The sequence below is a fragment of the Arvicanthis niloticus genome, chromosome X (genome assembly GCF_011762505.2).
Source record: "Arvicanthis niloticus isolate mArvNil1 chromosome X, mArvNil1.pat.X, whole genome shotgun sequence".
Taxonomy (NCBI): domain Eukaryota; kingdom Metazoa; phylum Chordata; class Mammalia; order Rodentia; family Muridae; genus Arvicanthis; species Arvicanthis niloticus.
In genome coordinates this window covers 112,969,115-112,992,812 of record NC_047679.1, presented here as the reverse complement: position 1 = coordinate 112,992,812, position 23,698 = coordinate 112,969,115, and the positions used below count along the sequence as shown (strand labels likewise).

Here is a 23,698-nt window from a genome sequence, read left to right as displayed (position 1 = left end):
TTGGTTGCCTCTAAATATCTGCATCTGACTCTCAGCTGCTTGTTGGGTCTTTTGCAGAGCAGTCATGATAGGCCCTTTTTGTGAGCACACCATAGCATCAGTAATAGTGCCTGGCCTTGGGGCTTCTCCTTGAGTTGGATCCCAATTTGGGTCTGTCTCTGAACCTCCTTTTCCTCATTATTTTCTCAATTTTTGTCCCTACAGTTCTTTCAGACAGAAACAATTCTGGGCCAGAGTTTTGACTGTGGGATGGCAACCCCATCCCTTCACTCTATGCTTTGTCTTTCTACTGAAGGTGGACTCTACAAGTTCCCTCTCCCCACTGTTGGGCATTTCATCCCTTTGAGTCCTGAGAGTCTCTCACCTCCCAGGTCTCTGGTACTTTCTAGAGCCCCCCCCCCCACCTCCTACCTCAGGAAGTTGCCTGTTTCCATTCTTTCTGCTGGCCTTCAGGGCTTCAGTCCTGTCCCCCCACACACAATACCTGATCATGTTCCCCTCTTCCCTTCTCTGTCCCCTTTCCCACCCAGGTCCCTCCTTCCCCTGTAGTGATTTTCTTTTTACCTTCTTAAGATTTCCAATTATTTTTTATTCATAAAGATGATTGAAATTTATATTTTGGATTTATTATCTTATCAGTTGCCAAAGGTACAAGATACAAATATAGGAAATAATGGTTTGACTTGATTTCACTTCATTTGATTTTTGAGATAGGCACTTATGTTGTGTGTTGTCCAGGAGGGTCTAGAATGTTTAGGGTCAAGGTAATCTCAGCATTCCATGTAGGTGCTGTTACAGGTATATGCCAATATACCTGGCTTACATTGCTTTTTAAAAAGTCCCACAAAATCTCCTATAACCACTATATAATTAACACTGTCAGCTCTGAGAAATGAAAATATTTCCTGTTGACCTATAAAATTCATTGAAAGAAAGTATATTGTGTCTTGAAATGAACCAAACTGTGAACTGTGAGCATACAGGCTATTCTGCTGGCCAGCACTCCCTAGTTATTGCTTAACCTCATGACAGGCCACCACTGACAGGTGTGACAGGTGTATGCCTGGCAGGATAAAAGGACTGGTCAGCCTCTCTGTTCCAGGCCCAGCCCCCTCTCTCTGTTTCCATTGTTCTTGTTTCTCTCTCTCTTTTCTCAGCTTCCCCTCCATCTGTTCTCTGCCCCGACTTTTTTCTGCTCTCCGTGGCTCTGCTGCTGTCTGTCTGGCTCTACCCCTTCCCCAGCTTCTCACTCCTCTCCTCTCCCATAATAAATCCCTTTTACACTAAGTCTGTTGCATGGTGTAATTTCTCAGGGGCACATCTTGGCATGGGCCAACCAAAGGTACCCGCTTGCCACATTATATTCCATAACACTAACACATTGAATGCAACTGACAAAATCTATAAATATTAGTTTGACATATGGATTTTTCTATTTCCATAAAGGCATCAAAACATCATTTCATTGGGCTTGGCCTTCAGGTAAATGGCACCTACGTTACTTAATGATTAAGAATACTTCACATGTGTCTTCAAAAAAATGATCAAGAATGCCTTCTATTTTGATATTCAGCAAATATATAGAAGTTTGATTTTTAGATTCATTCTTAAGCTGTTAATTTTTATTCCTCATTATTTAAAATATTTATACTTAGAATTGAAATGTTTGTTTTACCAAATAATCGGTATTTAAACATTTCTTTTAAGTCAATCACACTTACTATTTTTTCTAAAATGACTTAAATGAATTAAGCATTCTGAATAAGCCATCAAGTGTCTGCCTCTACTGTTGTTCATCTTATTTTGAGATATTTCTTATTGAACCTAGAGCTGATCATTTCAGCTACACTGCTACTTCTGCTAACCCCAGCATCTGTCTCTCTGCACTCCTCCAGTGCTGGCACACTTAGTATTTACTGTGTGTGCTGGGGGATGTGAACTCAGGCCCTCATGTTTGTGCAGCAAGCACAGTTACCCGGTTAGCCAACTCCCTAGTTCCTGTCCTACTATTTTCTAATTGACATTAAACATCTTATCATTTTTAAAATAAAAACAATACCCTACTTTATGCCTTGAGCTCCAGACTTGTTTTTCTCCTTGCAACAATGTATGTCTATCTGTTGCCCTTTGACACACATAAATCCACAACCTTGTTTCAATGGCTATAGCATTGTTCATTTAATCCAGCAATAACAAAAGCAGGAGTAGCAGGAGCAGCAGGTGCCACAGGTCCTCCCAGGAGCTCTCCCTTTCAAGAGTCCCTAGAATTTCAAACATAAGCTATCTGCAGCTGGGGACAGTCTGAAGCAGCCCCATATTCCACACCTGGGATTAAAACAAAACATTCTCATATAACGTTACTGGGTTATTAAAGAAACCAAACTTCTCACACATTCCTTCCCTATAGGGCGGATGGAGGATCCTACAACTCAGAACTAAATAAAACTTCCAAGTTTTAGGAAGCTCAGAAAGCTGTGAGGTTTGTTGGGGTCCTCCCAAAGGCTGGAAAAGAGGCAAACAATCACTAGGGTGAATAGATTATCTCTTTGGTGGAGCTGCCTGCTGGTTAAGAAGAGAGCTCCTGGGGACAAGGGTTGTGAGTTAGCACTCACGCTGGGGTGGCTTCTCTGTGATGCAGCTGCATTTGGAGTGAATCCTGTTCCTGTAAAGAACCTCCAAAACTCACTGGTTCACAGGGGAATGCTTAGGTAGAACTATTTCTGTCACTGGTGCCCTATCAGGAGTAAATAGGCAGCTAACTGGACCTGTTGTGAAAGTTTCTATTAGCATTTCTTTACTTTCTATGGACAGGGTACATAGTGACTACTTGCTATTACTGATCTGGCCCTGCTTTGTGGGCCCAGCCTGCTTACTCTGTTATCTACTGTATTTGTCTGACTCAGTTGGGCCAAGGAATTACTTGGACCGTACTTTATTTAGCACATCCACTTTTCAAGTATAACAAAATCACCTATGCCATCTGCCAACATGGGAGACACTATGTTTTGATACACAGTGCTCCACAACAGAGGAATGATTAGAAGTCCAGAGCCATCTCCTAGGACGAGGGACAAATGATCCAAAAGATACTACTCTCTAACCTAGGGCAACCAGTGCCAATACTTTTATATGTGTGTGCAACCATAGTTTACAGCTGATCAACTTCATTGAACAATTGGCAGGACTCCACTGGGAGTGGGAAGCTAAGCCAAATGATAACTACATGTGTGAACATGCTTCAAGCTCAGGCCAGATGCACCCTTAAAGCCCATTTTTACTGTTCCTACTGGGAGCATATCTTAGGAGGTACCTGGCAGGAAACGTGCAAAATGGTGTTCCTTCAAAAGGAGCCTGCTGCATCAGACTGTCAGCTAAGAACCTGATAACCTTTGCATTTCAGTATCCCCAACTTAAGAAACCCTGGATGGTTTCTGAGTTCGAGGCCAGCCTGGTCTACAGAGTGAGTTCCAGGACAGCCAGGGCTACACAGAGAAACCCTGTCTCAAAAAAAAAAAAAAAAAAGAAAAGAAAAAAACAAACAAACAAACAAACAAACCCCGGATGGAAAACTAGCTGGCAGATTGGAATGGGCAGGAACACAGACAGGGACTGTGTGTTATATTTCAAGAGAGTTTCTGTCATGCAGAAAGCCACATCCAGGCCTTGTATTCTTTTTATGAAGAAATAAAACACTTCTCATTCCTGCCATAGCAAGAAATCTGTTTTTGGTCCTGGTAGACACTATAGCCCAGAAGCTAAGGGTCTATTTTGGCCACATATGTAGAGAAACTAATATGGAAGATCAGTGGCCTTAAGAGACAAAAAAAGAACTAGATTCCTGCAATCCTTAGTATGAGACAAGGTGCCCCAGTCCTGCTATAGACGTTTGACTCCCTAAAAATTTAATTATTGGGGCTGGGTATGGTAGGAGCACAGGCCTTTAAACCTAGCACCCCAGAGGCAGAGGCCTCTGTGAGTTTGAGGCCAGCCTGGTCCACACCATGAGTTCTAGGTCATCCAGAGCTACATAATGAGACCCTGGCCAAAACCAAAACCAAAATAAAACTTCAGTTATTGGGGAAAACTGTCTTGCCTAGTGGAAGTGTGATTTAACACTTCTGTTGGAAGCCCCACATGCCTGGGTCAAATATTCTATAATGCAGTCACTTAGGAAATCCAATGATGTGGATCCCCAGACTACTTTGAACGAAACCTCTATCCCTTGTCAAGTTTCTCTTATCTCTGACAGGCCTGGAACAATGTCAATGCAGATATCAGGTACCATGCCCTCAGTGTACTATACTGGATATGTGAAGGCACATCCCAGATTATACTTCCTCCCAACTCATCAGGATTGTGTGTGTTGAGGTCTATCCATACAGCTTTCTTCCTGTTCCCACTTACCAGAGGGGACCAGTTGGAAATCTTAAGTACTGGGAGTCTCGAAGTAAATGGTGTGCCCTACAAAGTGGCAACTAGAAATACAGTGAATGGCCACCTGAGTGTAAAATTTATTATTATGGTCCAGCTACCTGGACAGAGGATGGGTCCTGAGGCTACCATACCTACCGTGTATATGTGAAACCATGTTATCATGGTAAGGCACAGTTGAAGCATAAATACATATGCTCTGCACCTGATACCTGCATTGACATTGTTCCAGGCCTGTCAGTTGAAATGATTATTATTATAATATTATATTGTGATATATAAAATTATTATTAACCATACAATACAGGTGCAGTTGAAATTATTACTAATATAACCCCAAAGGCCCTAAATATATTGTTGTGTAACAGTTTCCTCAGAGGATTGAAACATTCCACCCTGCAGGAAGCTCCTTAAGCAGGGAGATAAACAACTCAAAAGCGCTTCAGGAAGCTCCTTAAGCAGGAAGGTAAACAACTCAAAAGAGCTTCAAGGAGTCCCCCAAACTGACAACATTCCCAAGGCTCCTCCCTGCCAGAGAAAGGAATAAAAGCTGAGCGCCTCTCTCCCTCTCAGAGGCAGAAAGCTGTGGCTGAGATGAGAAGACCTGCCCAGGAAGAAGCAGAAAGCAGCGGAGGTGAAGCTGCCTTGCCTGGAAGAGGTTTAGCCCAACTGCTGCACTTGGAAAGGACCCTCTCCAGCCTGTTGAGCTGCCTGCAGGCAGTGCAGTGAGCTCCAGGTTCCCAGCTTTGTGAGCTGCCACCATGCTGGGGTGGGCTTTGGTGATGAAGCTGCCTTTGAGTCAGTTCTGCTCCTGTAAGTAACCCCTCCCCCATATTCCTGTAAGTAACCACGATAAAACTCATTGGTCAACCAAGTTGGACTTCAGTGCCATCTATACTATAGTCTGTCGTGGGTTCTTTCTGGAGTGAATAGAAGTATGTGTTGGACAATGGTGGTATCCCCACTTTAGTCTGTCATGGGCTCCCTGTCTGAGGTTAGGAGATAAGTGTGCTGCATCTCCCCAGGAAAATCTTTGTCATAAAACATCCAATAGCCATACTACTTCAGTACTCAGTTTGCCCCAGAACATTTTTTTTCTGAGCATAAATACATATGCTCCGTTTGAGATCCAGCGAATCATATAGTCAACCCTAATTCTACCAGAGTGAATGCAATAGCCCAAATCTGACCTTCATTATTACAGTTTATTCGCTTGGTGTGTGTGTGTGTGTGTGTGTGTGTGTGTGTGTGTGTGTGTAAAAACAACTTAGTGAAATGGTTCTCCCTTTCTCCAGTGTGGATTCAGGTCTTGAACTCCAGTTGGCAGGCAGGGAAACAAGAAATTTGACTTGCTGAGCCAGCTCTGATTTTGACATCCTTAATGCATACAACAGGAAATGGCCTAAAATTCAAATTATATTTATTTATTCATTCATTCATTTATTCATTAATTTAATGTGTGTGCACATGCATGCGCTCGGCGCATATTCTCATGCCACAGTACACATGTGTGGATGTCAGAGAACAACTTGCAGAAATTGATTTTCTTCTACTATTTGCATATGGGGGATCAAACTAAAGTCTTTAGGCTTGGCAGTAAGCACCTATACATGCTGAGACATCTTGATAACCCTAGTTCTACCACCTTGGATGTGTGCAGCAGAAAATGGGCTTTATTTTATTTTATTTTATTTTATTTTATTTTATTTTATTTTATTTATTTGAGGAGAGGCACATTTCACTCACCACTGCACAGACCTGGCAGCCAAAAAGAGAACTTATAAGAATTGTTTCTCTGCTTCTTTTTTGGTTTTTCCAGACAGGGTTTCTCTGTGTAGTCCTGGCTGTCCTGGAACTCACTCTGTAGACCAGGCTGGCCTCGAACTCAGAAATCCGCCTGCCTCTGCCTCCCAAGTGCTGGGATTAAAGGCGTGCACCACCACCGCCGGCGCTTCTCTGCTTCTAAATCATGGATTTGGGAACTCCAGCTCAGTTCACCAGATTTGGTATCAAGTGTCTTTTTACAACCCCTCAGCCATTTTACTAGTATTAATTCTACCATGTTGAAAAATATAACCCCCTAATGGTTTAATTTATTCATTTTTTCTTTGTTTGTTTGTATGTGAGCACAAGGGCACAGTAAAATCCGGTCTCAATTTCCACTGTGGAGCTCTGGACTCAAATTTAGGTTGTCAGATTCAGTGGCAAACCCCTTTATCCACTGAAGCATCCTGATGACTGTAATTCCACCTTCAATGCATACAATAAAATTGTCTATTTTTAAATTACATTTATGTGTTGGAGTGTAGGGAGGTGGGTCATGCACACATGTCATGGCACACACAAGAAAGTCAAAGAACTGGAGGAAGTGTGTGGGCAGGTCCAGGAGCACCCTCATAGAGGTAGGGGGAGAAGGGAGGGGATAGAGGGTTTGTGGAGGGGAAACTGGGAAGGGAGATAACATTTGAAATGTAAATCAATAAAATAACCAATAAAAAAAAATGGGAAAAACGAAAGAACTGGAAGAAATCGGTTCTTTTCAGGGTGTGGATTGCAGGCTTCAGTTTGTCAGCAAGTCTGTACCAGCTGAACCGTAGGGTATGTGGAGGTTGTGGGGAGGAGTGGGGGGTGTAGGGACATTGACCGGACTACTCTTTACATGAACATGGGAGTTGTGGGATTGTGTGGAGTCTAGTGATTCTCTTTTATTGCTTTACTCAAATATTAGAAGAACAAACATAAAAATCTTAACACTGATAAATTAGAGTAGAGCCCTCCTGACGGCCTGAAAAGCAGCTTTGCTCACTTCTTAGTTCCAGAGGCTCACATGCCACTAGGGGGCATATATCGCTCAACAGAATGCATGCTCATAAGCTAGGCGCTAAGATCTTTGCTGCTACTCCTCATCCTCCACTTGGTGGCGTACCTGCATCTTCCTTCTGCCTTACGTTACTTTCCATCCCCCCCCCCCGCCCCCCCTCCCGGTGGGCTGGGACTCCAACTTTTGGCTCCTCCTAGCTCCTCCTACTTGCCCTTTTTGCCTCGTGTTTTGAGCTCGCTGGCTCTGCCTCCCTCGAAGGTTTCTCCGGGTCCTCCTTACTTATAGCTCAAAACGGAGCAGGACACAGGACAATGTCCACACTTCTACGGACTCTCTACAATAAAGACAGTAGACAAGACCGAGACAACGATGGCCAACAACAACCTGAACCGCCCGCTCAACACTAATGCGGCTGATCCTTCCAACTCCAGCTCAACGCCTGGCACCACTCCGCCACCGCCGCCACCACCACCACCGTCTTCCGACAATCCGCAAGAGCTCATCCACCAGGCTCCCAGTGCCTTCAGCCGCACCGAGGACTGGTCGTTCAGTTTCGAGAGAGAAGTGAACAGCGGCATTAATGGTCAGTTGGGGGCAACTGGTGCGGTGTCCCGTGAAGCTCCCCAGGAACCCTCAGGGGCTAACACGGTGCTGCAGGTCCACCCAGGGAATGGCGAATATAGCCTGCAGCAGAAGCCTAAGCAGCAGAAGGCGAGCAGCTCCCAGGCCACTTCTGAGCGCTACAAGACTGAACTGTGTCGGCCCTTTGAGGAAAGCGGCATTTGCAGGTACGGCCACAAGTGCCAGTTCGCACATGGCTACCGCGAACTGCGTACCCTGTCAAGGCACCCCAAGTACAAGACGGAGCCTTGCCGCACCTTCCACAGCGTTGGCTTCTGCCCCTATGGCACTCGCTGCCACTTTATTCACAACCTGCCTGAGCAGCAACCTGTGCCTTCCGAGAGTGCCTCCGAGGAGCTGAGCTCCTTCAATGGCTCCAATGAGCAACATTTGGGCGTTAACGAAGAACAGCAGCTCAGACTGCAGAGTGACAACCCTTCGGGCTTCCTGTCGGGCAACAGCCATGCCCTCCAGGCAACTCTGCTGCTCAACCAACAGGCGATGCTCAGGATGATGTGCTGCAGGACCGCCTCCCCTACTCCGCCCTTCTACGACGCTGGCAAAGGCCCGTGCAACAACAACTGCGCCAACAATGCCTTCCACCAGGAGCTAGATGGCTTCTCGTCTGCTGCCGTACAGAATCCTAACTTTGCTACCACAACTCCCACTGCCTCCTACAACAACCAGCAGCAGATGGGCCTGGCAGCTTCTACTCAGTTCCAGATGCCCCTTGCCGGGCCGACGCCTTCAGCCACCATCCTTGGCCAGGCTGGTGTTGGCCCCACAGCTGCTGCCCTCGCTCCTGGGGCTGCCCTCACTCCCGGAGCTGCCCTTGCTCCTGGGGCTGCCATGGTTCCTGGGGCTGCCCTCGCTCCTGGGGCGGCTGCCCTCGCTCCTGGGGCTGCCCTCGCTCCTGGGGCTACCATGGCTCCTGGGGCTGCCATGGCTCCTGGGGCTGCCCTCGCTCCTGGGGCTGCCCTTGCTCCTGGGGCTGCCATGGCTCCTGGGGCTGCCCTTGCTCCTGGGGCTGCCATGGCTCCTGGGGCTGCCCTTGCTCCTGGGGCTGCCATGGCTCCTGGGGCTGCTGCCCTCGCTCCTGGGGCTGCCCTCGTTCCTGGGGCTGCCATGGCTCCTGGGGCTGCTGCCCTCGCTCCTGGGGCGGCTGCCCTCACTCCTGGGGCTGCCGCCCTCGCTCCTGGGGCTGCCGCCCTCGCTCCTGGGGCTGCCGCCCTCGCTCCTGGGGCTGCCGCCCTCGCTCCTGGAGCTGCCATGGCTCTTGGGGCTGCCATGGCTACTGGGGCTGCCATGGCTACTGGGGCTGCCCTCGCTCCTGGGGCTGCCCTCGCTCCTGGGGCTGCCCTCGCTCTTGGAGCTGCCATGGCTCCTGGGGCTGCCATCGCTCTTGGGGCTGCCATGGCTACTGGGGCTGCCCTCGCTCCTGGGGCTGCCCTAGCTCCTGGAGCTGCCATGGCTCTTGGGGCTGCCATGGCTACTGGGGCTGCCATGGCTACTGGGGCTGCCATGGCTACTGGGGCTGCCCTTGCTCCTGGGGCTGCCATGGCTCCTGGGGCTGCCCTCGCTCCTGGGGCTGCCCTCACTCCTGGGGCTGCCCTCACTCCTGGGGCTGCTGCCCTCGCTCCTGGGGCTGCCCTCGCTCCTGGGGCTGCCATGGCTCCTGGGGCTGCCATCACTCCCAGGATTGCCCTTGCTCCCGGGGCTGCCATCACTCCTGGAGTTTCCATTGCTCCAGGAGTTGCCACAGCCTCTAGCGGTGTATTGGCTCCCGGTGCCTCTGTTACAGCTGCCCGTGCTGCAACTCCAAGTGTGGACAATACATCCTTGACCACTATCACTACTGCCACTGCTGCAGAGCATGCCACACCACACTTCACCTTCCAACTGCCAGTTGTCGAGTCTGAGTCCGAGTCCGAGTCCGAGTTGCTCGAGTTCGATGTGATCACCAGCACCCTGGATTCCCTGTTTGTCTCTGATGACGACGATGATGATGAAGAAGACGGCTTTCTGAGGGGTTCCTCGAGCTTCAGCAACCTCAGTGATTCTGAACTCAATTCCAGCCGCCGTCTGCCCATCTTCAGCCGTTTCTCAGACTCTGAAAAATGAACCAAAAAGATGCCAGTGGTGAGGAAGAAGTGGTGTTGTGGTGTTGGGGTATGGGGGAAATCTCTTGCTGTTTCTTCCCTGTTGAAAGCACTGGGAGTGGGGGTGGGGGTGGGGGTGGGGTGGGAGTGGGGGTGGGGGTGGGGCTGGGGGTGGGGGTGACAAAGCCACAGGTCAATTTGAGGGCCTCGCTGAAAGCTTGGTCTCAGAACTATAAACGGGGGCAGTGCAGGGGAGGAACCCATTCCCATTTTGGTTTTCTTGTCTTGGTTATTATTTTCATTGTTATTATGGAGTTTAATTCTTGTTGAAAGGAAAGGTAGGGAACTTTTTGGGTTAAGCATTGTATGGTTGTGAGGAAGATTAAAAACAACAGAAACCCACACGTTTTTGTGAGACACAATAAAAAAAAATCAGCCTAGTAGAATTTTTTTCTTGATAACTTTAGCTACATCTCTGATGTGGGAATTCTTACCTTGAAGTGAATGGCTTAGAATTGTCTTAGACCAATGTCAGCAAAGCAAGTGGCCCCTCCCTTGCTATACTTTTAGAATTTAACATTTTTGCCAAGAGTATGCCTTGATAATAACCCTTGACTGCTCCATAGTCTGTGATTATTTCTGTCTGTTTTTTTTAAACAAAGTTAGAAGTGTCTTGGGAGGACAGAAGCTTGCCTTCCAAAGTTTGATACTGGTTTCATCACCACCACTTAGCTTAGAGCCATTTCATGGGCTCTCTGGAACCCCCGAGGAGAGATTAGCTTAAGCTGTTGGAGAATAACTGCTTAACTTTTAAGTGTTTTAGGTAGATTTGCACTGCTGTGCCACATGTCAATGAAAAGAAAACCGTTTGTGTTCCTGTGAAGAATATATGCTGAAAGTTCTGTTCTTGCTGTGACCATCTAGCTGATGAAAAGCAACAGTAGACACATTCTTTTCTTTTTTGAAACCAGAACATTTATTTTATGACTGATTGAAATCCTCAGGATGAACTGGATGCTGCAACAGCTGCCCTCTTCTTGGGTTTAGGTGTTGTTCCTTCATGGAATCCATGTCTGAATCTGTGGTAGACAATCTTCAGTTTAGGTGCCTCATCCGACCAGTCCCGGTAGTGTTTCGTCTCTTAGCCTTGGCACACTAGTTATACTTTCTCTTGTGCTTTGCAGGTGCCATAGGACGTCTTCTGAAGGTGGTGGCCTGGGGGCCACAGCAGCAGCGCAGCGTGTGCTTCTTATTGCGACACTTTCCAAAGGATGATGTTCCTTTCATCATCCTACTTCTACTAGTGAGGCCAAAGAGCTCATTCTTATATTATACTTGTCATTATTAACTGATAGGGTGTAAAGATGTTCTCTCCATGGTTATATACATATATATATATATATATATATATATATCTTCTGTAACTTCACTTGGTTATTTTACTGTAAAAGAACAAAGTGTAGTCTATTAAATGTTTTCTTTCGCAATTTCATATATGTGTAATGGCTCCAGTTATTTCTCCCTCAACCCTCTCTTATCTTCCTCCCAATATTGTCAGTACTATGAGGCAGAGTGGCCTCATTGGAGTTGGTATAGCCAGACACCAAATTCCTCTCTTACAAGTACCTCTACGAATTGGTCCCTTTCCAGTGATCGGGTGTTTTTGTTTTGTTTTGTGATATAGTGAGCCTAACCAGGGCTATCTCTGTGGATACATGTCTGATGATATTGACTCTCCCTCCCTTTACTCCTTCACTAGCTAATAGCTCAAAGGTGTAGGATCCCACAAAACACCTCCATTCATTAACTGAAGATAGTGCATAATTTCACTAATTTCCTTCCATGTTTATATAAATTTCAAAATAACACTATTTTTTAAGAAAATTAGTGAGAATGTGTGGAGGCCAGAAGGCCACAAACACTATCTGTGGTAATAAGTTATTTCTTTCTACCTCTTGGATCTTGGAGATTGAACTCTAGTCCTGAGGCTTGCTGGCAGGTACCTTTACTCAGTGTTAAATGAAGACAGTAACCATTTCTGCTCCATATGATTCTTGCGACTACAGTTTCAGGTCTGGGTGACGTGTTCAAATAGAAATGCAAAGGTTTATGGGCTGAAAAGATGGCTCCTCAGTTAAGAATACTGGTTGCTTTTCCCCAGCACCCTAATTAGAATCTCCACACTCAAACATGGGCTCCCACAGGTCTGAAACTCTAGTTCTAGAAGATCAGATGCCTGCTTCTGCCCTCTACTAGCACCAGGCACATGAGATGTACACACAGACAAAACAACCATACATATAAAATAATTTTTAAGTGCTAATGTTATGATTAGCACTGCTTAGTAAACATTATCATCATCATCATCATCATCACTTTGATGGGAGGGGACAGGGTCTCACTGTGTAACCTTGACTGACTTGGAACTCACTATTTAAACCAGGCCGGCCTCAAACATCTAAAGATTCACCTGCCCCTTTGGTTGTTTTCTCATTTTGGGGAGTTTTTGGTGCAGAGGGCTCACTATTATCATAATGCAATATGTATTTAGTCTAACTTCAAAAATCCACACAGCTTTGTTATCATCTCAACACTACTTAAAAGTTCAAAGTCTGTCGGTGTTCTTTTTTATTTTAATTTTATTTTTTACTTATTTCCTTTACAACCCTCTCACTGTTCCACTCCCAGACACCTCCTCCCACAGCCTTTCTCCCTCCCCATCCCCTTCTCTTCTGAGCAGGTGGGAACTCCCCCACCCTGGAACATCAAGTCTCTAAAAGGCTAGACACTTCGTCTCCCACTGAGGCCAGACAAGGCAGCCCAGCTAGAAGAATATATCCCACAGACAGGCAACAGCTTTTTGGGTAGCCTCCCAGTTGTTCAAGACCCATGTAAAGACAGTGATGTGTGGATGGCAGTTTTACTAGGACAGTTTTACAGAGACAGGTTACGGACAGAGCAAGCCAGACACAGGTTAAGACAGAACAAGCCAGAGAATGAGAAGGAGCCAGAAGATTATAACATATTGCCAAATTAATATGAAGCCAATCAGGAATTCAGGCAGAAGCTGAGAGAATTCAGATTGACTCAGTCATCTTGGAAGATTAGACAGTACAGGGGCTAGAAGCTTCCAGGCCTAGGTGTAGGGATAGTTAGAGCAGTGAAAGAGACATTTTGGACTCCTCCCAATCCCTGTATTTGGGTACAGCTCTCATCTAATCTCTTTATCTGAGGAAATAAAAGAGGCATTTAAATTCTTCAACTCCTCAATGATTGGGAAAGTCGTGAGCTGATAAATCAGTCTTGGATCTCTTATATTAGCTTCTGAAATATTATATATTTATATTTTTTATATTTGGATCTGAAATATTTGTTTCTCATTGAGATTAAAATTTCCTTAAATTGTAACTATTTTTGAAATATTTGATGTGATCTATTATGATGAAATAAGAATAAGCAGTTATAAAACAAAAATTATAATAAAAGAACATTTTGTCACCTCAAAAAAAAGTTCAAAGTCTCTTCTGAGACTCATAGCAATATCTTAATTGTAACCCCTTGTAAATGATACAATGGCACAGGATATACATTACTATTACAAAAAGGAGGAAAGGGAGTCTAGTGAGGAAATACTGGACCAAAGGAAACCAGCTGGGCAAACTCCAAACTCTGCATCTCTATGTCTGATACCAAAGTACTCTTCCGATCTCCAACTCCTTTCAGCTTTGCCTGCAACGCACATTTTTCTCTTGAGCTGTTTCTATATCCTGTTAGCAGCTTTCCTTGGCAGCTATCCCAGGGCTCTGGCATCTCCAACATCTTGGGGTCTCCAAGGCAATCCAGGCTTCACCTTCATGGCTTTATGCAAAGGCCTCTCTGGGCCTCCATTGCAGGGACATACCTGACACATCCCTGACGCACACCTGACTTCAGTGGTTTTCCTTAGCCATCATCAACTCTAAAGCCAGAAGTATAAGTTCTGTTGCTTCCTGGGAATGGAACATAGCCCTTTTGTTCAATTGCATTTGCATCAGCTTTCTGTTGTTATTACTTTTCACAAGGTGAAAGCTTAGCTGGGTAATGTTGTGCCCTGAAGTCACCACTCCCTTTATCCCACTTAGTATCAGGGTCTTCTTCAAACTTATCTCCTTGAGACCTGAACTTTGTCTTCTATATTACATTTTCTGCTTCTCCTTTTCTCTTTAAACTGTACATTTTGTATTTGTCCTTGCCCAGGTTGCTCCTTTTCATTATAGGTTTGCAGAAAAGTGACCACTAATAATCATATGACATAGTCAATACGAAGATTTCTTGAAATCTCTGCTGTTGCCATTAATCTAAAATTTAGCCTAAGGCATATTTTTAGAACACAGGCAGAAAGCAGTCATATTTTTTGCAAAAATATCACAAGAATGGTCTCTAGGCCACTTACTAATATTCTTCTGCTCTGAAACTCCTTAAGCTGGGCCCACAGCATTCCATACCCAAATCCCACCTGGAGAGAGCTGGTCTCTCAGGAGTGTTGGTATACCTGTGAGCACAGGTAAGACCTCCATTTCTGCTCAAATTTCTGGCCTAAGAGAGACCTGCCAAGAGCCATCAGGACACAAAAACCAAGGAACAGCTGGAGACAAGATTCTTCCAGTTTCCATCTGTACCCCTGAGCTGACACTGAGCCACAGTTCTCCATACCCAAATTCCTTCTGGAGAGAACATGACTTCCAGGAGTGCTGACACACAGGCTTACAGGAGGGACAAGCCACAGTCAGAGAACGCAAGACCAGCTAATACCAGAGATAATCAGATGGCGAGAAGCAAGGGCAAGAACATTAGCAACAGAAACCATGTCTACTTGACATCATCAGAACCCAGTTCTCCCACCACAGTGAGCTCTGGATACCCTAACACACTGGAAAAGCAAGACTGGGATTTAAAATTACATGTCATGATGATGATAGAGGACTTTAAGAAAGACATACATAACTCCCTTAAAGAAATACAGGAGAATACAGGTAAACAGGTAGAAGCCCTTAAAGATGAAACACAAAAATCCCTTAAAGAATTACAGGAAAACACAGCTAAACAAGGGGAAGGAATTGGACAAAACCATCCAGGATCTAAAGTGGAAATAGAAACAATAAAGAAATCACCAAGCTCCCTACCCTGAAGATAGAAAACCTAGGAAAGAAATCAGGAGTCATGGATGCAAGCATCACCAATAGAATACAAGAGATAGAAGAGAGAATCTCAGGTGCAGAAGATACCATAGGAAACATTGACACAACAAAGAAAATGCAAAACGCTCCTAACCCAAAACTTACAGAAAATCCAGGACACAATGAGGAGACCAAACCTAAGGATAATAGGTATAGATGAGAGTGAAGATTCCAACTTAAAGGGCCAGTAAATATCTTCAACAAAATTATAGAAGAAAACTTCCCTAATCTAAAGAACGAGATGCCCATAAACATACAAGAAGCCTATAGAACACCAAATAGAGTAGACCAGAAAAGAAATACCTCTCATCACATAATAATCAGAACACCAAGTGCACAAAACAAAGAAAGAATATTAAATGCAGTAAGGGAAAAAGGCCAAGTAACATATAAAGGCAGACCTATCAGAATTACACCAGACTTCTCACCAGATACTATAAAAGCCAGAAGATCCTGGGCAGATGTCATACAGACCCTAAGAAAACACAAAGGCCAGCCCAGGCTATGATACCCAGCAAAACTCTCAATTACCATGGATGGAGAAACCAAGATATTCCACGACAAAACCAAATTTACACAATATCTTTCCACAAACCCAGCATTACAAAGGATAATAGTGGGAAAGCTCCACTACAAGGAGGGAAATTATACCCTAGAAAGACCAAGAGAGAGAGAGACCCTGACAATGAAGTAGAAGGAAGAAAGAGCAAATGAAGCAGGACACAGAGTACATAGTACCATGTTAGTGGAAGATGTATATGCATGGGCAAAAATAGAACAATATGCTAAGAATTTCTTCAAGTATGAAGTACCATAGAAGGTACATGCTATGGTTAAGGAAAAGAAGAATGAAGGGGTCTTCTAGACATTGCAAGTTCTTGCCAGATGTGGAGAAGGCAGACAGCTAGTTTTCATAGAACATAGCTTATAGTGTAAGGAAGTTGGGCCTATTCTGTTGGCAATGGTGAACTCAGGCTGGACAACAAATAGATGCACAGTTATCATATTTGCCAAATTAAATAATAATATAAGCTATCTTCCTGTTGAAGTTTTGGTTTTCATTGACGTCTAGGATTTTCTACTTGTTTCCTTTATCTCTACAGTGGGAAGGATGGCCTCTTCACTGAACAAGCTAGATACAGAGATGTATGGCCTGTGAATTTACGTCTTTCTGAGCCATTCTTTCTTAGCTACTCAACTGGCTTGTTCCCACAGTTTATTCACATCTTTGCTTAAAAAATGCCACCTTGTTGGTAAGGCCATCTTCTAAAGGCCTTTCTGATTTCTCTATACAAAACTCTGACAGCTGTGCCAGGCTTTGTAAACAACCTGGTGGGTAAACAAAATTCACAGTGAAGGGTGCCTGCAGGTTGATACCTCATCTTCATTTCTTTAAGTGTACTTGTTTGTCTTTTTACATGCTTTCTAATTCTGCAAGGCAAGCAAAGTTAAACATTATATCAGCAATGTAATAAAAACTTTTCACAGAGGGTAGATGGGATAACAGGTCACCATCCCATAACAAACAGTGGGATCTGTGAAGACCACATAAGAGCAATATTCAGAACGCCATTCAAAGTGAATAGGAATTGGTTTGGGGAATTAGCAGGTAATGGAATACAAAAAGTAAAGAAAGAAAAAAGAAAAAGGAAAGAAAAAAAGAAAGGTTCAACACAAGATGAAAATTTCCTATCATTTTTTATCAGCTATTTTGTCAAAAGAGTGATATTGGGTACAGTAGTATGGCTAGGTCAAAGTACTTTTTTTTAACTCTATATGACTGCTTTTACAATTCTCATTTTCAAGGTGGTGGTGTGTGGTATGTGTCCCAGCAATAATTCACTCATAGAACATTCTTCTTGCAGAGGAGAAATGTGCAGAGGATATACTTGGGGTGACTGCTTACTCCTAAACCAAACCTAGTCCTTTCCACATGCACTATTTTACTCTGATATTCAACTTCTGTCCATCTGTCCCAGTGCTTTTGGGGTTACCACAGATTAATATCTTCTTGGTTCCAGTATTCACAAAAACCCAAGTGGTTTGTTTTTTTTTTTTTTTTTCATATTAAAAAAGCACCAAACAATTGGCAATTCATTGAGCCTCTGGTTGCTACATGTGGCTACCCTCAATCTTGGGTCACTTTGGCCACAATATTAGGGAAGTTGTTAGTATGTTTCCCATCTCATGAAATTTCTTTAGTCTTTAGTCTACGGTGAGGACCACATGGCTACCACTGTTCTACATTACTTCGTCTATCCCTTTGATGAGCTGCCACTGGGTGCCTCAGAACCTTCCGAACACTCACAAGCACATTTTGTTTCTCATCAGTTTTCTCCTAGAAACACTAGCTCAACATAAATCTTGCCATATTTTCTTTTCTGTAACCTGTATAGTAGGTCCTATCTTCTACTTTTTTTTTTTGTTTACCCCCTCTGTATGCTTCAGCTTGTTATGAATCCAATTCAAATGCTAATCTATGTCATTCAGATCTACAATAACCTCTTTTTTTTTTTTTTTTTTTTTTTTTTGGTTTTTCGAGACAGGGTTTCTCTGTGTAGCCCTGGCTGTCCTGGAACTCACTCTGTAGACCAGGCTGGCCTCGAACTCAGAAATCCACCTGCCTCTGCCTCCCAAGTGCTGGGATTACAGGCGTGTGCCACCACTACCCGGCCTACAATATCCTCTTATACCTCTAAAGACCATGTTTAATCATCAATATTACACCCCCATTTTAGTTTCTATTGCTGCAATGAAACACCATAACCAAAAGTAACTTGAGCAGAAAAGGGTTTATTTTGCTTACAAATCCATATCACAGCTCACACAGAGCAGGAACCTGGAGGCAGGAGCTGATTTAAAGGCTGCTTACTGGCTTGCTCCCCATGGCTTGCTCAGTCTGCTTTTGTTTTTATTTTTTACATATACCTCTTCTCCAGAGAGAGAGAGAGAGAGAGAGAGAGAGAGAGAGAGAGAGAGAGAGAGAGACAGACAGACAGACAGACAGACAGACAGCAGGCCTCCCACAGATAAACAGAACATGGCATAACAAATTACAATAAGACTAGGTACAAAACTTCATATCATCAGTCTGATTTCTTACAGAAGCCAGGACCACTAGGGCATGGATGACACCACCCACAATGGGCTAGGCCCTTTGCCATCAATCACTAAGTAAGAAACGACCTAGGTTTGCCTATGGCCTACAGGCTTGCCTATGGCCTAATTTTATGGAGTCATTTTCTCAATTGAGGTTCCTTCTTCTCAGGTGACTTTACCTCGTGTCAAGTTGACACAAAACTGTCCAGCATACCCCCTCTGCCTAAGGCTCAGGGACAATCATGGAAGAGATGGCAAAAAGATTATAAGGGAGAAATAAGGCAAAACACTGTCTTCTGGACATGTCAGAACAATTGCAGTTACGAATTCACAAAAGCTGTGCTTGCCTCCAGAAGACCAGTATAAAATCAAGCCAGTCAACATTCCATTATGAATTGCAAAGAGGCTCATGATCCCCTCCTCTTAGCTGAGGAGCTACTGGTTGTTGATAGCTACTAGAAGAGGAAGAAACAGATTTCATTAAGAATGTGGCACCCATTTAATCAATTATTAAATGATTAATAATTAATCATATTAAGAATATGATTAATCATAATCATATTCATTAAGAATAGGTCAGACATACTCCAGTGGATGTCCCTATACCCATGAATTGAAGAAGAAGAAGGAGGAGGAGGAGGAAGAGGAGAAGAAGAAGAAGAAGAACAACAAGAAGAAGAACAAGAACAAGAAGAAAGAAAGAAAGAAAGAAAGAAAGAAAGAAAGAAAGAAAGGAAGGAAGGAAGGAAGAAAGAAATTGGTAGAGGATGGACCTGGGGAAAGTTAGAGAGAAAAGTAGGTTGAATATGATTATATATACATTAGGTATATTCATGAAGTTTTCAAAAACTTAATAACATATTTTAAAAAAAGATTATATCCCATGATGGGCAGAGCAAAGCCACTAAACATCCATACCAGTGCTAAGTCTCTTGCTGAATCAATCTTTTTACCTTCTACAATGGATAGTCATTTATAGCCTATAAAGCTGGGCAGAAGAAATTACTTCCATCATGTCAAGTTTCTTCAGTAATGCTTGCACTTAATTTGTCTTCTGGTTCCTGATATTAGTGGAAAACTGAGGTAGTAACAACTAAGAATCACTAATAGATTGTATAAGCCAGGGATTTTGTTCCTTCATATTGACTCAGGATATAAAGCTTTTATCTTGGGGAGAGTTTAAGCACATTATTCAATTTCTCTATTTCCACATCGCTCAGACAAATTCCATCCATCCTTATGTCCCATACCCTCAAGAGATAGGTTGTAAGAGGCCCTTTCATTGTTGTTAAAAACTCTCCCTTAAAGAGACAGAGAATGCCCTGAGCTAAGCAAATATCAAGGCCAGGTCTGCATGCTGCCTTTTACCTCCCCAGTGGTAAAGGTTAGATCTAAAGGATGACTTCTGTTACTCCTACCTTGTTCTCCCCCTACCCACACCCCTTACTGTCTAGTTCATCTCATTGGTTCCAAGTTTTGGGTCTCCAGAAGTGCTCTTCAGCACAGATCCATTTTGCACCATCACACCTCTAAATCCAACTGATTTTATGAAATGACAAGCTGACACCTTCATGTCATCTCCCCACCTCACTTTTCCTGCCAAATCAGAATAATGAGGAGAATCACATCCACTTGTCTTATCCTTGTTGTAGTTTCTTTCAACAAGTACAGCTTCTTTCTGGGCAGAGAATGTTGTTTTGTAGGGTGGCGATAGGTTCTGAATGGATAGTGTCATGGAAGTATGCAGGTATCACAAAGGCAATGAATTTATTCTGGGAAGATTAAGTAGAACAGATATTTGGATTTAATGGACCATTCTACGGCTATATTAACATAGTCTCTTGTGGCTAGAATTGATATAAAAGCTTTAATAGACACTGGTGGATATTTATAACCACTACTTCTAGCTCACTGAATTCCATCCAAAAGTGAAGGAATGCCAAATAGTGTACTGTGACTTGCACAAAGCTACCTACTTGCAGACCTACTCCTGGCAAAGCACTCAGGAAAAAACTGGCTACATAAGCCCTTCTCTGTCTGCTGAAGCAGTTGAGATGTTTCCCCATCACAAGCTTGGCACAGTGACATTCTATGAAATTTAGAACTATTAGCAGTCCATTGAACTCCTGATTCCCAAACATCCCATAGAGCATCTGGTGGGAAAAATTGCTCCAGGACTAAAAATAGAACCGAACTTCCAGAGTGTGGCTATTGGTACTTTGCTGTGGGCAAATCAATGATATCTAGCATATCTTTGAAAGTTACCAACCTGTGTGCTATCCATGCCAAACATGTAACGATAATGCCAAAAGCCACAGAGGTAGCATACTATGTATGTAGTAAGTGTCTCAAGAACCCAGCATGAAGGGGAAAGTTTCATTCTCATATTTTTTCATTGGCTTGTTTTCACTGGTACTAAATGTTTGACAGTTTCCCCCACATACTGCAAAGGTATGTACACATATGGTTTGCTAGGAGAAAAATAATGGAGAAAAAAAATCAGATAGCAGCAGTTCCTCTCTTTTCATGTTTGTAAGAAGTTTTAGTATAAATGCTGAATATAAAGCATAAATGTAAGTCAGAATTTTATAGTGAAAGTTTTAGCTGTTCAATATTATAACAATTATAAATAAGCTCGTGGGCTAGGGAGATGGCTCCGCAGTTCAGAGCATTGGCTAGTTTTCCAACATCCATATAGTGGCTCGCAACCATCTATAGCCCCTTTCCCAGGAAATCCAATGACCTCTTCTGACCTCCAAAAGCAACAGGCATACACATGGTACGCACAAGTACATGCATACAAAACACTGGTATGCATAAAATAAAATAAATCTAAAAAAGTGTCATTTTTATCAAAATAAAATGCATTGATTAAATTTATCTCTTAAAAAAGGCTAGACAATCACGGAGATAAATACAGTGGAAAAACCTCAGGGAGAAAATTGTTCCTCTAAGAAAGAAGAGGTCCCTTTATAACAGTTAATAAATTTATCTGGCCTGACCTCTTGGGTTACTTGAATAGGACTATATTTTAACAGATGTCAGACCACTATTTTGGGATAATAAAATGTATAATGTCATGTCCTTCTTGAGACTATTTAAGGTGAGGCACCAGGACCAAAATAGAAGTTAGTCTCTACTTGTTTTTATAAGGCATATAAAAAATTAGGCATGTTCCAAGCATTTCAGCTCTAGAAAAGGAGAAATTTTGCTGTTATTTAAAAAGAAAATTATTGTTTTGCCTCTACAGAATTTACACCTATCTAGAAGTTTAATAGTGATCACAGTGGACAACAGAATCATAAAATATTCATAGACTAATTAACCTAATGATATTATTAGTATAGAACTTAATACATAAGTAGTAAATGGCCTTCAGAAGTTTTAAAGTTTTGGAATAATTAGTTCCAGTGAAATTCTACAGAAGAACAGAATGTGCCTTAATCCATTTGTACTACTGTACAAGAATATATGAAACCAGATAATATTTAAAGAATAGAAATTTCTTTTATTATATACCTGGTATCTGAGGCTCCTAAACTGAATTTGCTAGCAGTACAGTTGTCTAATAAGGACTGCTCTGCTCCTAACACAACATTTCCAACAATGTGCCTTCTGAAGGGGAGGAAATTCAGGTTCTTAAAATGCCAGAAGGCAGAATGGTAATGGTAATGACTTCTCCCCATCTAGCCTTTCTTTTATAAGTCTCATTCACAAAGGTTCTACCCCCATGAGTTAAATCACTCCCCAAAGAACTCACCTCTTTACACCATTAGATTTCTGGCTAAGTTTCAACATGAATTTGGGAGAAGAGAAAAACTCTAGTATCCTTTGCTACAGAAGAAGGAATGTTGTCCATGTTGCCCAATCCCATGAAATCTCCAAACACTCAAGACCTGAAGAGAGACTTTCAAAATAACTGTCTTAGTTGGGCAGTGGTAGTGTATGCTTTTCATCCTAGTTACTCAAGCGACAGAGGCAGGCAAATCACTAATTTTGATGCAAGTCTGATCTATAGACTAAGTTCAAGAATGTTCAGGACTCCAAGACTTGTTTTTTTTTTTTTTTTAAATCAATGAGGATACCCGAGGCAAAAATAATATAACATACTCTTGGTTTGATAACCTGTTAGAAGAAGAAATTTGGGTTAGAATTCAGACCCTTCCTCCCTCCACCCTGTGGAGGCTATTCCTCCTTCCAGGCTATCTCATCTCCATATGGCATATGTGTGTTGTCATACTCTGGAGCTAGACTACTGGGTATCACATTCTAGTTCCTGGATGTAATGCTGTAAAACTCATCTTTCTCTTATGAAATGTGGGCGAGCCAACACTGGAGGCTGTTCCACTGACTTGGGTGGAGAATCAGGAGATCAAAATTTTTCTCGACTATGTATAAAGTTTGAGGCTAGTCAGGGCTACATAAGACGCTATCTCAAAAGTCAGCAATATAAGCAGAAACATTTGTAAGTTATTGCCAAATATACAAAAAAAGCATGAAAATAATGACACAAGGGATAAGGATTAGAAAACAAAGTATAAGCACTCGTGAGATAAAAAAAAATTAATAAAACTATGGGGAAAAGTCAATGTCAATCTAATATTCTCTAATTTATTGAGGTTAGCACAAATTCTGACAACCAAGCTGACATCAAATAGAGGACATTGTGTGCCTCATGAGAAACAGAAAAGAAACCCAGCAAACCAATTTCAATTATTTCAATTGTTCTCCCAAATAACTTCTGTGACCAGAGTAGTTTGCTCCAGGAATTCAAGGTAGGCTGAACACTTAGAAAGCCCTGGAATTCTTCATATCAGCAATATTAATAGTATAATAACAATTCAGCTCAGTGATAGTGAGTAAACCATAAAGTTTGGGATGGCAGTAGTATTCAAGGGGGACTCTGAGACATATTACTAGGAAGTAAGGACTTTATTCTAAAGGTTACTAATACCATGGAAAGACAGGCAGCAGTATGGTACAGATGTTGAGAGGAGTTAAGGACCCTAGCACCGGAGACAGACGATATGGTAGGTGCTCTGAAGAGAGGAAATCAGGGCACACATGGCAGCTGCAGGGCTCTCTTCCACATTTTAGATGATGGGAAAGGCTTCACAGCACAAGCCTGGAGTCAGGCTTTCTGACTTCTATGCAGAAAGCAAGGAAGAGGTAGGCAGGAGGATATGTAGCCATCATAACCCCCTTTAACTTAAACTCACTTCTCCAGGTGAGAAATCTTGGTACCTAAAATGTATGTTACCTAGGGATTTAGAGATTATGTCTCATTAAGGTGCCTTTCTGTATCCATGAAAGGAGAAAGGGTATGCTAGCTATTGTGGTCTAAGCAGTAGCTGGATTCTGATATCACATTCTTTTGGTAATAATTTATTCTCTGATAAGTATGTATCAGA

General features: G+C 43.0%; 1 protein-coding gene and 1 pseudogene across 1 annotated transcript; one reads left to right on the top strand and one right to left on the bottom strand.

Annotated features, from left to right (window-relative positions):
* Positions 1-7,445: 7,445 nt before the first annotated feature.
* LOC117694062 (uncharacterized) lies at positions 7,446-11,240 on the top strand. The gene is made up of 3 exons (XM_076918225.1): positions 7,446-9,041; positions 9,201-10,012; positions 11,157-11,240. Exons 1-2 carry the CDS (start codon positions 7,622-7,624, stop codon positions 9,992-9,994), a joined length of 2,214 nt encoding a protein of 737 aa, XP_076774340.1. The 5' UTR covers positions 7,446-7,621; the 3' UTR covers positions 9,995-10,012; positions 11,157-11,240.
* On the bottom strand, positions 10,682-11,262 carry LOC117695412 (large ribosomal subunit protein eL37-like; annotated as a pseudogene).
* Positions 11,263-23,698: the final 12,436 nt, after the last annotated feature.

What these genes read in the sequence shown, in the direction of transcription:
- LOC117694062 (XM_076918225.1), top strand. Translation starts at nt 7,622, where the DNA reads ATGGCCAACAACAACCTGAACCGCCCGCTCAACACTAATGCGGCTGAT. An exon ending in CGCTCCTGGGGCGGCTGCCC is followed by an intron (nt 9,042 to 9,200) that starts TCACTCCTGGGG and finishes GGGCTGCCCTCG; the next exon opens with CTCCTGGGGCTGCCCTCGCT.